The following is a 14,073-nucleotide window of genomic DNA, read 5'->3' as shown; positions in this document are numbered from 1 at the left end:
GTATAGAGCTCCAAGGAGATTATGTTGAAAAATAAAAAAAAATTTACCCAAAAAAAATTGTTTCTATACTTCATTCTAAGGACTTATTGAACTACCCTCGTAGCATGGGCCTCAGTACTGTCTATAGAAATTTGGATAAAACATTACGACAATCGTTGTATAATAGGGCGGCTCAGAAATTACTTTTTTAGAGGACACCGATCCCCCCGATTTCCTTCCAATTGAAAAATGGAAAAATCACTTTTTTGAGTTTTTGGAATAATTTTGTAGGGTTTGAAAAAATGTGACGGGAAAGAATGGGCTTGTAGAGAATTATCCAGTAAAGAATTTAATATTTCATACATATGGGTTTGATATCCCTAACACACTCCCACGGGTACCTGAAAACTACCCTTGAAACAAAAAATGTCAATTCTTCATGAAATCGACTTTTTGAGCACTGTATTCTGGTCTTCTTTCACTTAAAATTATTAATATTAGTCTAGTGAAATATTTATTTTAATTGTTTAGCTGATTTTTGATTATTTAAAGAAATCAAATTTGTGTAAATAATTTTTTCAAAAGTTTTTTATTTATTTTTTAATTATTACTATTAGTCTAGTGAAATATTTATTATAATTGTTTAGCTGACTTTTGATTATTTAAAGAAATCGATTTTGTTTAAATAATGTTTTAAAAAGTTTTTTATTTATTATTTTATATTATTACTATTAGTCTTGTGGAATATTTATTAACATTGGTTCATTAATTTTCAATTCTTTAAACAAATGGAATTTGTTTAATTTTTTTTTGAATTCATTTTTGTCTCAAAATTATCACTATTGGTCTAGTGGAATATTTATTAACATTAATTCATTAATTTTAAATTATTTAAACAAATGTAATTCGTTTAAATATTTTCGTTTTAACTGTTAGAAAAAATAAAAATTATGAATGTGGGTTTCGTAAAATATTTGTCAATATTGGTTCACTAGTTTTTAATTATGTTAACAAATTCCAGTTTTTGAAAGTTTTTTTTTTAAATAATAATTTTATCAAAAACTTTTTCTCTAAATCAAACAATGTTACTAAATATTTCACTAAAGAAATATTAATACTTTTTAATACAAAATTATTTAAGAAAATTTTTTGGTTCAAACAATTAAAACTAAATGACTAATTTTGATAAATATTCCACTAGACCAATAGTAATAATTTTTAAGGAAAAAAACTAATTATCGAAAAAAATTATTCAAACAAATTTCATTTGTTTGAATAATTAAAAATTAATGAACCAATGATAATTAATATTCCACAAGACCAATAGTAATCATTTATAGGAGAAAAAATTAATTTTCGAACAAAAATTATTTAAACAAATTCCATTTGTTTGAATAATTGAAAATAAATGATAATAAATATTCAACTAGACCAATGTTTATAATTTTTAGCATAAAAGGATGACAATTCAGTGTATAAAAGGTCGAGTTGATGAAGAATTGACATTTTTGGTTTTAAGGGTAGTTTTCAGGTAGTCGTGGGAGTATGTTAGGGTTGTCAAACCTATATGAATAAAACATGAAATTCTTCGCTTGATAATTGTCTATAGGCCCCATACGAGGTGTGTTCCAAAAGTAAGGTGACTTTTCAATTTTCGCGGGCTATGTACATTCAAGTTTTAAATTTTTTGTTTTGTCGTGTTGGTACACTCGCCACGATCATTTGTTCACAGTTTTGACTATATAGCTCGTGTTGTTTTTCTACCAGAGGCGTCAAAGGTTAGAAGGGTTTGGTGTGGTCGGCGATTTTCTTCTTTCGAAAAAAATTTAGCAAAGAGTTTGCATTAAAATTTGTGTGAAAAATGGAATCCAGTGCTCTAAAGTCTTGAAATGTTGACAGTTGCATAGGTTTGCGAGAGGCGATACGCAAAAAACGTTCGGAACTTTGGAAAAACAATTCGTGGCTTTTGCAACACGATAATGCACCTGCTCATTCATCGTTGCTTGTGAAAGATTTTCTGACCAAAAACAGCACCCAGGCATGCCTCAACTTCCATATTCACCGGATTGGCCCCAGTGACTTTTCTCTTTTCTCAAAACTGAAGAGACCCATGAAAGGACATCAATTTTCAAAAATTGAGTAGATAAAAACTTCATCGCTGAAAGAACTCAAGGCTATACCATTTTTTGTATTTGGATTAAAATGGGAAGATTGTTGCCCTCTAGCTTGCAAACAAAATTTTCCATGCATTTTTGGACCAGCCTATTGTGCAATCCTTCATGCCCATTTTTAAATTAACTATGAAGTATTGACGGATAGTTTTGGTAAACAAATGGAATTTTGTATTTAGGAATGATAAGGCTGTTTTTGTTTCTTAAATATTCATGAAAAGTATGTAAATTAATTTTTGAGAAAGTCTGTTATAAATTGTTAAATACAATTACAAAAATTTTTTTGTTTTAAAAGTATTTATTATTTTTGAATACTTACTTTGATTATTTTTCCAGTCTGTTTAGAAGATGTTTAGGAACTATTTTATTAAAAAATTCGCCATTTTTGGTTTAAAATTAATTTTTTAAACTAAAAATTTCAGTATTTGTGTTCAAATAAAGAAATTTATCCTTTCAATTGAAAATTTATGTATTTATTTAAAAATTTATGTTTTTTACATGTTTTCCGTAGAAAATCAATTTTCTTGGTTAAAGATGTGTTATTGTTGCTAAAAATAACCATTTGGTTATAAATTTATCTGTTCTGTTAAAAACGCAATAATTTTACTAAAACAGGTCGAATTTCTGCTGAACTTTTCTACAAGTTGTAGCATCTTTGGACCATATGACGATTCGCTACTTAACTTTGACATGATTTCGACTCAGAAAATGAACTTATTGCATAAAGGTGATAGTTGGGCGTATAATATAAACAATGAATTATACAAACTACAAAATAGCCTCGGAAGGAGACTGGATGTTTGGAATTCTATGGGGGTAAATTATCTCAAGGTAAAAGAATTGCGTGAAAATATGGACGTGAGGAAACTAGATATTTTTGGTGTGCCTGCAACAAAGAAAAAGGGATGCGAAACTAACGACATAAAAAACGGCGTGTTGAAAGGCGGATTTGAAATATGGTCAGGAGTAGACTGTGAATAACATGGTAAACAAGGAGTAGGTTTGATTTTAAATTAAAGAGCAAAGCAGCATCTCGGAGACCATGATATCGTATCTCCCAGACTGCTGTGGGCTAGAATGAATGCAGGAATCAGAAGGCTATTTGTCATAGCATGCTACGTTCCAGTTAATAGTGATTCAGAAAAAAGTAATCAAACTTACAAAATAAAGAAACAACGGAAGGGTTACGTTCGTACAGAGATGTGTCTCGGATCGTGTTCGAGCAGTACTGACTGTCCGCCCACCCCTTCAGGTACTCGGTCCCCCAAAGGAAAGAATTACAGAGATACCAGGGCCGTACGTAATCCGAGATCACGCGCGATTACGACCGAATTAGATTATAGAAGCGAAAATCTTCAACATTTCCGCCCACCTTCGTGATAGGTTCACGAATGAGTTGGTTAGTAGGCGTTGAATGGTAACATTCCTCCAGTGGTGCGACCACCTTGAATGAAGAAAAAAAATATTATGATGAGGCAGGTTCTGTGGATTCTAGAACAGAAGTTGGTAATGAAACAATTTTCACAACTGGTCTTTGTAGGAGACCAGTTCTCGTCTTCACAGTTACAGAGCGTATCTGACCATCTGACCCCGGGTGTACCTGAACCACACGTGCCAGGGGCCACTTAGTAGGAGAAATCTTCTCCTGTAGAATTAAAACGAATTCACCGATCTTGACCGGAGTGTTTGGCTTCTGTTATTTATGATGAGTTTGTATCTCGTGAATATATTCCGTCCACCATCTCTTCCACAAGGTTTGAAACATTTGTGTTACGAGTTTCCAACGTTCTTTAGGTGTTAGTCTTGCCTCCAATACTGAAGGCTCTGGTATTGTGTAAATTGGCGAGCCGAGGAGAAAGTGTCCAGGAGTTAGCGCTACCAAATCGCTAGGATCGTCCTTCAGAGATTGAATTGGCCTTGAATTAAGGCAAGCTTCCACTTGTGTGAGAAAAGTGTATATTTTCTCGAAGGTTAAAGTAGTGTCTCCGACTAAGCGGCGGAGGTGGTGCTTAACAGATTTTACCGCAGCTTCCCACAATCCTCCAAAGTGTGGAGCGGCGGAAGGGTTGAATTTCCAAGTTGTATGGTTGTCGGTGATATGACGAACAATCTTGTCTGACTCAGCTGAAGCCTCAGAAAATAGTTCGCGTAACTGTCGGTCAGCTCCCACAAAGTTTGTCCCATTGTCGCTGTAAAGAGTATGACTGAGGCCTCGTCGAGCCGAAAACCTCTTATAGGCGGCAATGAAACCCTCAGCAGAATAATCTGATACAACCTCCAAATGTATAGCTCGTGTGGCACAGCACACAAAGATAGCAATATACCCTTTATAGGCCTTGTCACCTCGCCCTTTGGTCGTGCGCATCCAAATAGGTCCGGCATAGTCCAATACGGCCGCGGCAAATGGTCAAACTGGTGGGTTGACTTTGAAAAATGGTAAAGGACTCATAACCTGGCTACAAGGGTTTGCTCGATGTCTCGCGCAGATCAGACATCGAGACAACACACTTTTCACAGCCGTACGACCAGAGAGGATCCAATAAGCTTCTCCTTAAATAAGACAATGTTAGTTGAGGACTACCGTGTAGCATGAACTGATGTCCATTCCTTACAATCAAGGTCGTTAACGGTGAGTCCTTAGGTAAGATGTATGGACATCTCTCCTCGTAATCTAGTACAGCATGAGTCAGTGGACCTCCTAATCTCAATATTCCATTAGAGTCCAAAAAAGGTAGTAGCTTCAATAATGGACTCGATTTCGAAACAGGTAATTGTCTTTGTACCTTGATGATGACCTTAGGGAAGGTTTTTTGCTGAATCTGGCCGATCAACTTTTGTAGGGCCAATTTAAGATATGTCGTCGTCGGATGACAAGGCGGCCGTTCGAAATGCTTTCTACGAAGCCGATCCACGAACTGCAAACAGATAGCAGTGAATCTTAACAGTTTTCTAAGCGAAGAATATTGAGTCAGGAGCCGCCAAGGTGTTTCATGATCGACTAGTGCAGAATGGGTGATATCTCGTTCCTCCCTATCAACAGATGGGTCTCTAGCTTCAGTTAAATTTGGCCACAGAAGCTCAGGTCTGGCCAACCAAACTGGTCCTTGCCACCATAGAAGATGATGTTCTAATCGAATCGGTGTGAGGCCTCGTGATGCACAATCGGCATGATTATCCGTTCCAGGAACATGATGCCAAGCCGCCGCTGGTAGAACACGCTGAATTTCCGAAACTCTATTAGAGATATAGGTCTTCCATCGAAGCGGTGGAACTCGAATCCAGTCCAAAGTGTTTTCCGAATCGGACCAAAGATGTATCGGGGCTGAGTCCGGGAGACTCAGGACCGACTGTACATGTGACATCAACTTTACCAGTAAAACAGCGGCACACAATTCGAGCCTAGGAATTGAGGTCTCCTTTAATCGAGCCACTTTCGTCTTAGCCATGACAAGAGTAACACGAGTTAGATTCGAAGGTGATGTGACACGAAGATATATAACAACTCCTATTGCTTTTTCTGAGGCATCTCCTAATCTGTGAAGTTCACAATAGCTGGAAGAGGTAGTTGCCAACCAACGTGGTATGGATAAAGTTGAAAGATCAGACAAGTCGTTTCTAAACTTTATCTAATTAGCGACGTACTACATTGACAGTTTATAATTCCAACCCACCTTGAGAGCCCATAGACTCTGCATGAACATCTTGGCCTTGACGATGACTGGTGCTAGCCATCCCAATGGATCGAGTATACGAGCTATCTCAGAAAATACCGTTCGTTTTGTAATCCGACTCCTCTCCGACAATGGGTCGATCTGAAAACGTAAAAAATTGGACGACGGCTGCCATAAAATGCCAAGAGCACGAAAGGATGGATCCTGATTGAGTAGAAGATAAGTAGCGTCCTCTCGATGATCAGTGGGAACACCCTCTAAAACTTCCCCTACATTTGACACCCACTTTTTCAGGGTGAAACCTCCTGCCTGCAACAATAAGTCTACCTGTCTGCGCTTTTTCCTCGCTGAGCTAACGTCATCTGCCCCTGATAGTACGTCATCGACGTAAATCTCTTTCCGTAGAATTTGAGAAGCGAGGGGAAAGTTATCACCCTCATCCTCCGCTAACTGAAGTAACGTGCATATCGCTAGATACGGCGAAGATTTAAAACCGAAGGTAACGGTTTTCAAATAATAGGTGCGAACCTCCTGATCGTGACTCTCTCGCCATAGAATTTTTTGGAATGTTTAATCCTCTGGATGGATCCATATCCGCCGAAACATCTTCTCGATGTCCGCGGTAAAGACAACTGAATACATCCTCCATCTAAGGATGACATCCGCCAATTCAGTCTGTAGTTTAGGTCCTGAGTGTAAAAGCTCATTCAAGGACACCCCTTTGTCGGTGCGTTGGGAAGCGTTGAACACAACCCGCAATTTTGTGCTTCAGCTGTTTTCCTTGATCACAAAATGGTGTGGTAAGAAGTAACCCTTGTCGTGTTGAAGATCCTCTGGATTAGAGACTAGTTCCATGTCTCCCAACTCTGCGTACTCATTGATAACATTTGAGTATTTCTTAGCCAACTCGGGGTCTCTTTGGAAACGTCTTTCCATCTGGACGAGAGCCCGATAAACTGCAGATCTTGAATCCCCTAGATTCATAGAGCGATCTTTTAAGGGCAGTCGCACGATGTAACGACCATCGTGACTGCGTTGAAAAGTGGAGTTAAACAGCTGCTCACACTCTTCTTCTGCTACACTATTTTCATTAACTGATAAAGGTATGTCTTCCTGGAAGACTAATCTTCTCAGCAAGTTCAGTACTTCATGATCTACTGTACTTTGCAATCCCACAATAGATTGCACTGAAGATATGAACTCCTTTCACAAGAGTCCCGATAGTATCCAACCCAACGAAGTTTTTTGAGCTGTTGGAGTCCCTAAAACTCCCCTTTTGATTCCCTCCTCAATGACATGAGAGTAGACTTCTGCCCCTAAAATCATTTCTATGTGACCCCCTTTTTTCAACAAAGAATCCGCTAATTCTAAATCCATAAGATGATCCCAATCATCGGTGCGAATACCATCAGGTGGCGTATATGAAGTGAGTTTCGATAAAATAATCGCTCTTACCAAAAATGTAATCTGGGGATGGATTCTAGAATAGACCTTTAATTGAACTAAGCCTCTGGTCCGCCTTGTTCTCGAATTACCCACACTCCTTACTGAGATGATAGCTGGTTGTCTCAGCAATCTCAATCTCTGGACAAGTGACTCCGATATAAAAGATGCTGGAGCTGCTTGGTCCAGAAGTACTCGTGTCAGATGGCGACTTCCATCAAAACCTTCAGTGTGGACGAGAGCCGTAGCCAGGAGGACAGATCCCTCTAGTCACATTGACGATTTTGTGTTGTGAGCATTGTTATTACCTGTAGAGTTGATCAAAGAATTAGAAAATGGCAAATTAAGTGGATTCAATTTGGAATAGTTGGAAGGATTAGTGGGATAGGTAGTAGCTTCCGTCGAGCTAGATGATGTCGGTTTCTCCTGGAAAGTTGGATCTAACATCGTATGATGTATACCGCTACAGGTCTGGCACCGCTTTGTCGAAACACAATTGCAGAGCATGTGCTTTCCAAGGCAGTTGAAACACAACAGGTGCTTTCTTACCAACTCCTTTCTCTGCTTGTCATCTTTACTTCCCAATTGTGGGCCAAAAATTATGGAATGCTTACATGAACATAAGGAGCACGACCACTCTCTGAGAGTAGCACTGTGAGCATGGGTCGTTTAACCACCTCTCTTACCCTTTTGTCGATGAGTACTATCCTTGGTGAAAGATGAGTTAGTTGAAGAAAAGGTTATGTTCTCTACTGCTTCCAAAGTGCTGATCTTGCCTGTCAGAAACTGGTTGAGTGAATCGAATGTCGGATGGGTACTCGAAGATCCTAATTGATCCTCCCATTGCTTCCTGGTAGATGCGTCCAAGCGCTGAGCTGTCATATAGACAAGCAAGTCGTCCCACGAATCCGTAGGGCGATTCATTGATGTCAATGCGCATACGATCTCACAGGTGTCATTGAGCAAAGAGTGAAGTTCTGTTGAGCTCTCTCGGCTCATTCATTTGGGAGAAAACAGCTTTGCTGGATAGCTGTTCACTAACAATCGAGTGTTGTCATACCGCTTCACTAAGGTCTGCCAGGCTCTTTTGAAGTTATTTTCCGTAGTCGGAATGCTGGCAATCAATTGAGCGGGTTCATTAGTCACACTTATTTTGAGATAATGTAGTTTCTGAACAGTAGGCAAATCTGCATCTTTCCGCACCATCGAATCGAACAAATCTCAGAATGTAGGCCATTCTGTATACATTCCAGAGAATGTCGGTAGTTCCAATCTTGGGAAAACCTTTTGTTTTTGAGTAACTGTAGGCGCTATAACAGTCTCTCTTTTTGTAGCTAGGGTTTCGTACTTATCTAAAAAATCCATCAAGTATGACCTAGGACTCAAATACTTTTCCTCACAGCTGGTGTAATGATCCTCTAGAAAATAAGGCAGCTCCTTATTTTGTTTCCGAACTACCATCAGCTGATCGTTGTTCACGGAATGATTGCCCCAAGTTTTTTCTAAACAATTTAAACGAGAGAGAATTTGATTCTTGGTAATATTATCCTTATCAAGTTTCCGAAGTTTTGTAGGAACGTTGCAAATCTTTTAAAAAATACCCCCCTGCATTTCGATGGTACTCTCTACTGGTGCCATCTTTGAAGAGGAGAAAAATACTAGGAGTTTAATGTTGACAAAAAAAAAGAAATAAGAAGTGTCCAGTCTATGGCTTTCCATAGAAGTCTGAAGTGACAGTTCTCGAACACGTGGTAGTAGTAGAAGGACAGCTGTAGTGGCGAAATAAACAAGAGGTGCGTGGTCCGTCAACAAGCACTTCACTTTTCCGTCTGTGTGAATCCGGTCCTTTGTGACTACCGGCCGCTCATGTCAACTCCCCACACGGTCCCTCTGCTTTCCTCCTCCCCTTTTCTTAACGTCATCCTATTGTCTCGTGTGCACCTGGTGTTTTCGCCTATTATAGCGTTTCAAACTGGAATTAACCGGTTTGTTACTGACGCGACGCCAAAATTCGAAGTCTGCACTGGGCTTTTTCAAATAATTAATCCGTTTTTATTTTTTTTTTCACTTTTTGCACACACTTTTTTATCACTATCTCGATCCGGCTCGAAGGACCAAATGTTTGAGATTTCAAACTATAAACCTGTCCCGATAATGAAGCTAGGAAGGAAGGATGACAAATGATGTTTCGATTTCAAACTAAGAACAATAAAAAGTTTATTGTACCCATTTTTCAGCAGGAATACGTGGATACCATAGGAAAAGAACTTTTATAGGTGATACAGTTAGTGGTAGGCAGTCAGAAAAAAGTAATCAAACTTACAAAATAAAGAAACAACAAAAGGGTTACGTTCGTACAGAGATGTGTCTCGGATCGTGTTCGAGCAGTACTGACTGTCCGCCCACCCCGTCAGGTACTCGGTCCCCCAAAGGAGAGAATGTACAGAGATACCAGGGCCGTACGCAATCCGAGATCACGTGCGACCACGACCGAATTAGATTGTAGAAGCGAAAATCTCCAACAACACATGAACGCATTCAAAATCAGGATACAGAAAGAGTACGAGGTAAATTTGGGGATCCAAGAACAAACTAGAATGGAGATAAATTAGATGGTCTAAGCTTAGAAAGGTGTCTGTTTATTACAAATACTTGGATTAGACATAAAATGATCCGCATGTACACTTGGTCTAAAGGAAATAGCCGCAGTATAATTGACTTTGTTGTTGTGAATGAAAGACTGAGAGAGTTAGTCAAAAATACAAGGGTCATGAAGGGTCCTGAATGAAATACTGATCATTACCTTCTGATCTCAAAAATCAACTCAGGTCAGGGATAGAGAAAAAAGAGAAACAAGAAAACAAAACAAACGCGAATAAAAATTGACAACCTACGGAAACCGTATAAAAAACAAACATATAGAGGGCGCCTGGACAAAGTTACGGGATATCATTGTTAGATGTACGATCGAAATGTGTGGTACCGCAATTGTAGGAAGAATGTCTGGTGATGCGTGGTGAAATAATAAAATTCAGGCTGCCTAAAAAGCGAAGAGAGAAGCATACCGGAGATCTTTGAACATCGCAGGTCTTAGCAATAATGAAAGAAATAGACGTAGAAATGATTATAGACACGAAAACAGGATACCCAAACAATTCGTTCAGGAACGTAAAGATACAATTAGAGCAGAAAAAGAGATGGAAATACAAAACGACTTTGAAGAAAGCAAGAAACTGCTTTATAAAAAAAATGAAAGAAAACAAAAGTACAAAATTTGTCAACATGAGAAATAATAGGGGGGAAATGGTATATGATGCAGACGGAATACTTTAGGCTTTCAGAGATTATTTTAGGAGACAATTCGGAGATGAAGCTATAGGACACCACAACTGCGATGCTGAACACGATGCGATAGAAAACTCAATTGAGAAAGTTTGTGTCACTGATGTTAGGGATAGAATTAAAAACTTGAAAAACGGTGTGGCTGCCGGGGTAGACTGTATTAACGTTGAAATGCTTAAACGCGGTTGCGAGTACATGCCACATAGACTGTGCGAATTGATAAATTTATGTTTCGAGATGAAAGACGTCCCAGACGATTAGAAAAAAGCGAATATCGTACCAATATAAAAAAGAAAGGGAGATAAAAGCGAACGCAATAATTACAGAGGGATTAGATTATTAAGTACCGTAAGTAAAATATACTCAGAAATACTTATTCGTAGGGTAACGAAAATAACAGAAGCAAAGATTTGAGAAGTCTAAAGTGGGTTTATGCCAGAAAGGTCATGTACGGATCAAATATTTAGCTTAAGGCAAATTAAAGAAAAAGTTTGAGAGTAGGAAAAAAAGTTTTCTGTACATTTGTTGACCAAGAAAAAGCTTTTGACAAGGTAGATAGAAGTAAACTTTGGGAAGTCCTGAAAGAGTATGGAGTCAATGGATGGCTCCTACAGGCTATAAAAACAGTATATATGGGAAGCAAAGCGATTATAAGAGTTAATGGGAAATTGAGTCACTGTTTCGATATTATTCAAGGAGTAAGACAAGGATGCGTTATGTCTTCATAGTTATTTATATTATTTATGGACAAAGGTTTATTAAATGCTCTTTTCGCAGATGTTAGCGTTCGCAGATGATAAGTTTGTTATGGCAGAGTCAAACAAAGACTTACAATGAATGTTGAATAAACTAAATGCAAGCATAAAGAGCATGGGCCTCAAAATTAACGCAAGTAAAACAAAGATTATGGTGTTCAAAGGAAAGAGTGAGGAAATACTATGCAATATTTTATTAATTGATGAGATAAATGAACAAGTTGATAAGTTCGTATACCTTGGAAGCTTAGTTACTAGGGGCGGGAAGATAGATGAGGAATTAGATAGACGCATAAACGGAGGAAAGAAGGTTACTGGTAGATCAGGTCCCCTTATCAGAATACAAAATATATCAAATAAATCTAAAATGGCAATGCATAATTCTATATTTGTACCGACTGTAGTATACGGTAGCGGGACATGGACTTATTAAGAAAAAGATAAAAGTAAACTTAACGCAATTGACATGAGATTCATGCGCATAATATGCGGGAAAATTCTGATGGAAAAGGAAAGTAACGAGATAATTCTAAAAGAATGTGGTGCAGAAGAGACGCTAGTAGACACATCGAAAAGAAATCGGTTAAGATGGTTCGGGCATGTTGAGAGAATGCCAAATAAACGACTAACGAAACGAGTATATCAAGGTAAAGTAAATGGCAGCGTGCCCAGAGGTAGGCCGCTAAAAGAGTGGTTAGAATATGTGAATGAAACCCTGGTTAGAAGAGACATAAGAAGTCACAGAAATACGAGAGCCTACATGCAAAAATTCATGGACATAAAAGAAGCTAGCGAAGTACGAGGTGTGTACAAAAAGTAAAGTGACTTTTCAATTTTCGCGGGCTACGTACATTCAAGTTTTAAATTTTCTATTTTGTAATCTTGGTACACTCGTCACAATCATATGTTCACAGTTTTAACTATATAGCTCGTGTTGTTTTTCTGGCAGAGGCGTAAAAGCTTAGAAGGGTTTGGTGTGCTCGGCGATTTTCTTCTTTCGAAAAAAATGGAGCAAAGGGTTTGCATTAAATTTTGTGTGAAAAATGGAATCCAGTACCCTAAAACTCTTGAAATGTTGATAGTTGCAAACGGTGAGTCTATTCTGAGTAAGAAAAATGTGTATAAGTGGTACAAGCTGTTCCAAGAAGGGCGAGAGGATGTCGAAGACGAACCTCGCCCTGGACGTCCCAGCACGTTAACAACAGATGAAAACGTTCAAGCAGTGGAAGAAATGTTGTTGAAAAATTGCCGAATTACCATCAGAGAAGTTGCTGAAGATGTTGGCATATCGGTTGGGTCATGCCATGCTATCTTTTCGGACGTTTTGGGCATAAAACGTGTGTCAGCGAAATTTGTTCCAAAACTGCTTAATTTTAATCAAAAGATCCATCGCTTGTGAACGATTTTCTGACCAAAAACGGCACCACAGTCATGCCTGAGCCTCCATATTCACGGTATTTGGCCCCCAGTAACTTTTTTCTTTTCCCAAAACTGAAGAGACCCATGAAAGAACATCGATTTTCAAAGATAGAGGAGGTAAAAACTGCATCGCTGACAGAACTCAAGGCTATACCACAAAACGATTATCAGAAGTGCTTTGATGATTGGAAAAAGCGTTGGCACAAGTGTTATATCCGAGGGGAATTACTTTGAAGGGGACAACATAACTATTGAGGAATAAATGAATATTTTTTCAGAAAACCATAAAGTCACCTAATTTTTTGAACACACCTCGTATAGCAGGACAGGAAAGTTTGATCAGCAACCTGGGCCGGAGCACTGTTACGGAACGAAAGTGTTATTTACATAAATAACACGAGAAATCTGGAGCAATCTAAAAATTCTGTATCCCTTCCCCATATTACTCCTTTCCCACCGAGTGAGTCACGCCTACCCCGAAAGGGAAATGGCTTAATGGTGTAATTTTTCTTACGTAGCATCTTTTACCCCCTTCTTCACAGCCAACAGTAAGATTCTTTGAATAAATGTAAAACATGTAGGAAAAAAAATGTATTTTCCTCCTAAAACATTAATTAAAAAAAGTAGATATATTCTCAATGGAAAGAAACAAATTGTAACCCCAAACCAAAGCATTTTCAACAAAAAAAAATAAATTTTTAATGGATTGAAAAAACGTATTTATTGGCTCTCAGTCAAAGAAAACTTTCTTTAATTAAAAAAAATGTTCTTTATCCCATACAAAAATATTTATTTGTGTTTAGTTTAAGTAAAGTTTCTTTAATTTAAAAAAATCTTTTTGCCTCCGTAAAAAGATTTATTTAGTTTAAAATAAACTTTTGAACCAAAATATAATTTTTTTAGCCAAATAATTTAATTGACAAAAAAAACTTTTAACTTAAAATAATATATTTCAACAAAAAATGTTCAGTAAAGAAATTACCTGAAAAGAGAAGATTCATTAAAAAAATAGTTAAATTTCTGACAAAAAAGAGTAATCTGCTAAAAACGAGGATTTTTCAAAAAAATATATGACTTTTCAACAAAATACTTTAATTTTAAGCTTAAAAAATGTATGCCAGAAATAAATTAGATATATTAAGAATGCTGAATTTGTAATCAAAAGGACAAATTTAAACCAAGTATATTAATTTTCTACTAAAAAAGACAAATTTGTATAAAAGTACATGAATTTTCAAACAATAAAAAAGTGTTTAAAAAATAAACAGATTTTTTTACAAAATAGTTATATCT

At 37.5% G+C, this 14,073-nt stretch overlaps 3 protein-coding genes across 3 annotated transcripts; all 3 read right to left on the bottom strand.

The window, feature by feature from the left end:
• Window positions 1-3,846: 3,846 nt before the first annotated feature.
• Window positions 3,847-4,515, bottom strand: LOC117180878. Its single transcript, XM_033373447.1, has one exon. It carries the CDS (start codon window positions 4,513-4,515, stop codon window positions 3,847-3,849), a length of 669 nt encoding a protein of 222 aa, XP_033229338.1.
• A 91-nt stretch (window positions 4,516-4,606) lies between these two features.
• On the bottom strand, window positions 4,607-6,470 carry LOC117180870. The gene is made up of 3 exons (XM_033373435.1): window positions 6,350-6,470; window positions 5,822-6,291; window positions 4,607-5,776 (listed from the first exon to the last, which is right to left on the bottom strand). Exons 1-3 carry the CDS (start codon window positions 6,468-6,470, stop codon window positions 4,607-4,609), a joined length of 1,761 nt encoding a protein of 586 aa, XP_033229326.1.
• A 119-nt stretch (window positions 6,471-6,589) lies between these two features.
• LOC117180866 lies at window positions 6,590-7,711 on the bottom strand. Its single transcript, XM_033373420.1, has 3 exons — window positions 7,573-7,711; window positions 7,054-7,530; window positions 6,590-7,008 (listed from the first exon to the last, which is right to left on the bottom strand). Exons 1-3 carry the CDS (start codon window positions 7,709-7,711, stop codon window positions 6,590-6,592), a joined length of 1,035 nt encoding a protein of 344 aa, XP_033229311.1.
• Window positions 7,712-14,073: the final 6,362 nt, after the last annotated feature.

This window comes from Belonocnema kinseyi, chromosome 1, assembly GCF_010883055.1.
Source record: "Belonocnema kinseyi isolate 2016_QV_RU_SX_M_011 chromosome 1, B_treatae_v1, whole genome shotgun sequence".
NCBI lineage: Eukaryota > Metazoa > Arthropoda > Insecta > Hymenoptera > Cynipidae > Belonocnema > Belonocnema kinseyi.
This window is presented reverse-complemented; position numbering and strand designations above follow the sequence as displayed.

Excerpts from the sequence above, each read along its gene's own strand:
- LOC117180878 (XM_033373447.1), bottom strand. The coding sequence starts at position 4,515 with ATGCGCACGACCAAAGGGCGAGGTGACAAGGCCTATAAAGGGTATATT.
- LOC117180870 (XM_033373435.1), bottom strand. The coding sequence starts at position 6,470 with ATGGAGGATGTATTCAGTTGTCTTTACCGCGGACATCGAGAAGATGTT. Across the intron at positions 6,292-6,349 it reads GAGAGAGTCACGATCAGGAG|CGATATGCACGTTACTTCAG; the intron begins GTTCGCACCTAT and ends CGCCGTATCTAG. Across the intron at positions 5,777-5,821 it reads AGAGTCTATGGGCTCTCAAG|ATAAAGTTTAGAAACGACTT; the intron begins GTGGGTTGGAAT and ends GTCGCTAATTAG.
- LOC117180866 (XM_033373420.1), bottom strand. The coding sequence starts at position 7,711 with ATGTTAGATCCAACTTTCCAGGAGAAACCGACATCATCTAGCTCGACG. Across the intron at positions 7,531-7,572 it reads TTCTTTGATCAACTCTACAG|AGGGATCTGTCCTCCTGGCT; the intron begins GTAATAACAATG and ends CAATGTGACTAG. Across the intron at positions 7,009-7,053 it reads AGCTCAAAAAACTTCGTTGG|TGCAATCTATTGTGGGATTG; the intron begins GTTGGATACTAT and ends TCATATCTTCAG.